A 5,044-nucleotide genomic window follows, 5' to 3' on the forward strand; every position below is an offset into this window, starting at 1 on the left:
TTAAAAATTTCTTAAAGTGTGAATTTGGACCATTGTATTCTCTAATATCTACATTTGGTGAACAAAGCCTTTTTTGTTCATTACTTCCTCTTAACCAGGCTACTCTTTCCCTTTTCAAAAGTACCAGGGTCAATGTCATACCCTGCAGCAGTGCCGCTAACACCCTGTCCTCCACTTCCAGTTCCCACTCAAAAAAGTGACTATTCGTTAGCAAACCTCACGGGTCATTAACTTTAGAGATGGCATATGAGATGGAAAAATGGGCTGTGCGAGCAGCCAAATGAGTTATGAGGTCTACGACAATAGAAGGAATGCCTGTTTATATCTTTAAAATCAGAAGGTCACCCTCTGCCCACCCCTGAGCTCTGCCACTGCGCCCCGGCGTAAGAGCCCCTTCGGTGGAGGAGGGAATAAAAGGAGAGCTTGAGAAGAGACAGAGGCCTGTCTGTGCTCAGGTCTCATAGTCAGGGACGGGTCCCGGAACTGCGCATACAGTGTTTTGACCCCTGGGCTCCTCTTAACGACCTACACCCCCTCAGCTTACGGACAGTGGGCCCCGGGGTGCTGGTTCACGCACGCTCTCTCAGCATTGTGACGCAGTGTCGGAGGGCAGGCTGAGAATGAATGTGATTCACTAACCGATTCAGGATACATCAGGTCTGAAACGAATGATCGATTGCTGGGACATGGAAGTGAAGCTCTCCAGTGTCTATATAATTAGCTTTAAACATTTAAATAACCACTTGCTTGCAGGTTAAATGATTTGTCTTCAAGCTTTCAATGATTTCAAAGCTGATGGGTTTAATTAAAAATTTAAACAGCTACATGAAGTGGACTGTGGTTCATGCTGAGCTGTTTGTCCGATGCCCTCTCTCCTTCCTTTCCCTTCAGTGTCTCCCTGTTGAAGGTGATGGATGGGCTCTGTTTATGAAGCTGCTGAAACCACAGTGAACAGTCAAATCAGCTTCACTGTGATCTGCTGCTGGGAGCTGGATCTTCAGCGTAGTCTCTAATTTCGGCTGAAGAAGGTGCTGAAGCTCATTCCATACGTGTAACCACAAAAAAAATACAGAAATGAAATGTAGTTAGTGAGTGTGTAGTTGGTTTGCTGTATCTGTAATACCTTGAAAAGGTTTATATATATAAGTACACTTTTGGCAGCAGTTGCATGTTTTTGAGGCATCTCTACCAGTTTTGCACATGGAGACACTGAAAGGTTTGCCAGTTTGTCTTTGCAAATTAGCTTATGCTCAGTCTGATTAAATAGAGGGCATCTGTATTGTGCATTTTTTATTTCTTGACAAAATGTTTAATGTAGATTTAGATCTAAACTTTTCCTGGATGTTTGGACGATGTATTGAACAGTGCCTCATCAGATGTTAAAAGCTGGGCATACTGGTTTATATTTTAACTCTACTTTACACTTCTCCCTGACACATCTGTTGTGTTTCTTGGTTTGTGTGATGCTGTTTGCTCTCAAAAGCCACATTTCCACACATACCAACGCAGCTTAACTTGATTTTAGGGTTTTCGATTAGATACTGGTACCAGCTCCTTTTATCTACTTGGCCAGGGTTTCAAGCAAGTTCAATTGAAGTGAAAATACAAGTTCAGAAAAGTAAAAATCAGTGACTGACACCACTGGTTGAGTCATGAAAGTGACTTAATTTCCAGAATCAAACCAATATTTATAAAACTTTCAACAGCAACTGAGCATATCAAGACCTTAATCAAATGGCAGAATGGGCCATTGAAAAGATGCCATTTTTGTGCCGAGTGGCAGATGAAACTCACCAGTGTAGAATCAGAACATGAGAAACAAACAGAAAAAAAAACTACACCTGGTAAAGGATTTTTTGCACCGTTTTGTTTCTTAACATGCAAGGTGGTGAGAACACCTATACTTTGGTTAGCTTGTTTGGATTTGAACAATCCAGTCCAGGATTCTGATATTTAGATCAAAATATGAAAAGACAACTAAATGAGTCTACAGGGTTAGAAGAAATATTTAAGGTGTTTATAAAATGTAAATCACAAAAGTAACATCCTGGCCTCCTCTCTCTATAATTCCCATAGAAAAATAATATTGTTTTTTAGTCAAAGAACACTAATGCCCCCTAGTGGTAACTTAAAATATAATTCCACCATTCAAGCAGCTCATATAATCAGATTGCATCTTTCAAACTCAGCATAGGGCCGCTTCAGAAATCATCCACTTGTTCTCCAAAACTATGGAAACGCACAAGTTTGTAAGCAAAGCCAGCAGTGACTTATCTCGCTGAATTAATTGAATGAGACAAATTAACTTGCATTTAGATTTTTATTTGAAAAAAAAAACAACCCCTAAAATATTTGCATAAGTATGCACTAAACAGCAATACTCCAACAGTCTGGTGAAAAAGATTCTTTCTCTTCTGGATCTCCTGGGCTCAAAGGTCAGTTCAGTACTTTGTAAGCATCCTATCCAAAAACTAACTTGGTCCTCAGTTGTCCTTTCTTAGCGTTTCCTCTTGGACTCAAACTTGTAAATGGCTGCTCTGTCAGGTGTCTCCTTTTTCACCTTCACTTTCTTGTTTTTATCCTGGAGCCAAAGTAAACAAAATATAGAAGAATAAATATGTTGACAATAAGGATACTGGTGTTCAAGTGTTTAGCACTACTCACATGTAGGTCTTTACGGGACTGGATTTTCTGGCTGATGACAAACATTTTCTTCTCTCTGTCAATCCTCTGAGAGAGGATTTTATACTGATGCTTCCTCTGCTTGGCCAGTTTCTACAGGTGAAGCAAACAAGAGTGATTTTTACCTCACTGGGCTCAACAGAAAAAAAAAAATTAACAACCAAAACGCTGAAGATAGTACCCTTTACTGACAAGGAGTTGTCGGTCAATAACACATGTGACTGAATTTTTAGCCAAAAAAATAAAACAAAAAACTGAGCAATCAACACTGTAAAAACTAACCTTAATAATATTTGGTTTCACAGCTCCTTTGATGCTTTTGGTCTCCAATGTTTGCAGAGTTGGTCTGTTGTACACTCGATCCACCAGCTTTGGATCAGTACCGAGGTGGCTGGCCAGGTTAAATGTTTCCACTGAGGGCACAAAAATGAAAGCTAAAATTAATCTTGCATAAACAATTCTGCAGAACTGTTTGTTCTACACAACCCAAGTGAGCAGTAATCATTTTCCAAGCAATCACTATTCAAATCTTTATCTATTAAGCCTAGGTACTTACCTTCCTTTTTGGAATCAACAAAAAAAGTGTGCTTGTTCTTCTGTTTGTTCTCTGCATCCAGAAGATGAAGCTCTCCTTTCAGTCTCTCTATTTTCTGAAAAAGAAAAAAACACTATCATCAGGTATATGATGATATATATGAAGATGTGCATGTATTCTATATAATCCTTCAGTAACTTGTCAACTGGACCTTCTGAATTTCAACAAAATTAAAAGGTATTTAGCTTTTACAATACTCATAAGGTGACAGGTGTGCCTGTTTCCTATGCACTTTTTTCTTCCACTCAACTTTTCAGTAATACACTTGGATCCAGCACAAGCAATGACTTGTGACTTACTCTTCCTGTGGAGTGCATCAAAGACTACCTACATAACTAGTGTAAAGTCAGAGATGTTTGTCATAATTGTGTAGCTCATATCTTGGCTATAACATTTGTGTATTACAAATATATTTATTGGTCTTGTGCAATTTGTTTTTATTATCTGATGGATTGAATTTATTTAGTAAATGTATGTCATAAATGAATATACTTTATTAATACCAGAAGGGAACTCTCACTATAAACTACATAGAATACCAGTTTTATTATTATTACTTTTACATAATTACAATAATATTTCATTTTCTTGCGGTACAACAGTACTACTCTTTGTGGAAATAAACAAAGGCCTGGCACCAGCTGACATACCTTTGCCTCTGCAACCCGTTTCATCTCCACATATCTAATGTCCTGCGTCCTCATCACTTTCTTCTGCTCTTCCGTCACCTCCTCCTCAGTTTTCTTCAGCACATGAACTCCATCCTGTCAGTATGACAGAACGCAGCACATAGCTACCCTGTCAGATCCAGATATCGAGCAATCTGTATAAAATAGTCAAAATTATGATGAACTACTACTAACCTCCAGTTTAGAGCTGATCATTTTGAAGTAAAACTCATCTGGGTTTTTCTCCAGAGCTTTCTTTCGCAGAGCAGCGAGAGTGTTTTGTTTCTTGTGATAATCGCTATAACAACATCAAGCAACACAATGATAAAGAAGTTTTGCATTAGGTTTAACCATAAAAAGGAATAAAACAGAACTTACTCTGCTCGTAGTTTGTAGTCTTTCTTCTTCTCCAACAAACCCATAGTTCTCCTAAAACCAGGCTGGTTGGAAAAATTGAAACCATAAATACGAGTTTATTATTACCAGTAATACGTCTTGAAACGAAAACACAACCACACATTCTTGAATTTGAGTATAAACGCTTGGCTAACCCAAGACAACGTCTAAATGTTTACCTGAGATCTCTCATGGTGGTTCCTCTGTCGGGACTTCAGCGCTTTTCTAAATGAAGACATCTTTAGTTAGTGTCCACAGACCTACGACCTCCTAAAAACCGTCAAAATGGATAAATGTCGTTTCTTTAGCTGTGAAACAAACACAGAAAGCTAACTGCTACACCGGCTCTGGTGCTTCCTGTGAGCACGTGGGTTCCTGTCTGTCTCACGGCGTGTTTCTCATTTCCTAACCACAGATTCGCTACTATATAGCAAAACTTTACAAAAGAGAAACTTAACGGATCATGACATTTCAGATAAATGTTATTGTTTTATTTTCTTACTTACTTAAATAAAAGACAATACAGAACAATAAATGTATATATATATATTTTTTTTTTCCTTTAGTCAAATTGCTGTGGTATTCTTTTGTGGGTACTGCAGATGAGTATAACAACACTAGAGGGAGCTGTTGCATAGAACATTGAAGTTTTAGACGCGGCGCTTTCTAATGCCTGAGTAATTTATAGCAGTGGCAACTGTTA

General features: G+C 38.4%; 1 protein-coding gene across 1 annotated transcript; it reads right to left on the minus strand.

The window, feature by feature from the left end:
• Window positions 1–2,303: 2,303 nt before the first annotated feature.
• Window positions 2,304–4,744, minus strand: LOC103141526 (probable U3 small nucleolar RNA-associated protein 11). Its single transcript, XM_007557208.2, has 8 exons — window positions 4,521–4,744; window positions 4,324–4,385; window positions 4,141–4,243; window positions 3,928–4,041; window positions 3,239–3,332; window positions 2,965–3,095; window positions 2,665–2,775; window positions 2,304–2,581 (listed from the first exon to the last, which is right to left on the minus strand). Exons 1-8 carry the CDS (start codon window positions 4,578–4,580, stop codon window positions 2,498–2,500), a joined length of 759 nt encoding a protein of 252 aa, XP_007557270.1. The 5' UTR covers window positions 4,581–4,744; the 3' UTR covers window positions 2,304–2,497.
• Between the last annotated feature and the right edge of the window lie 300 nt (window positions 4,745–5,044).

Source organism: Poecilia formosa, unplaced genomic scaffold (genome assembly GCF_000485575.1).
Source record: "Poecilia formosa unplaced genomic scaffold, Poecilia_formosa-5.1.2 Scaffold85, whole genome shotgun sequence".
Taxonomy (NCBI): domain Eukaryota; kingdom Metazoa; phylum Chordata; class Actinopteri; order Cyprinodontiformes; family Poeciliidae; genus Poecilia; species Poecilia formosa.

Coding starts and splice junctions, on each gene's coding strand:
- LOC103141526 (XM_007557208.2), bottom strand. CDS start 4,580: ATGTCTTCATTTAGAAAAGCGCTGAAGTCCCGACAGAGGAACCACCAT. Junction 4,042..4,140: donor TGATCAGCTCTAAACTGGAG/GTTAGTAGTAGT, acceptor TCATACTGACAG/GATGGAGTTCATGTGCTGAA. Junction 2,776..2,964: donor TGAAACCAAATATTATTAAG/GTTAGTTTTTAC, acceptor CTTCACCTGTAG/AAACTGGCCAAGCAGAGGAA.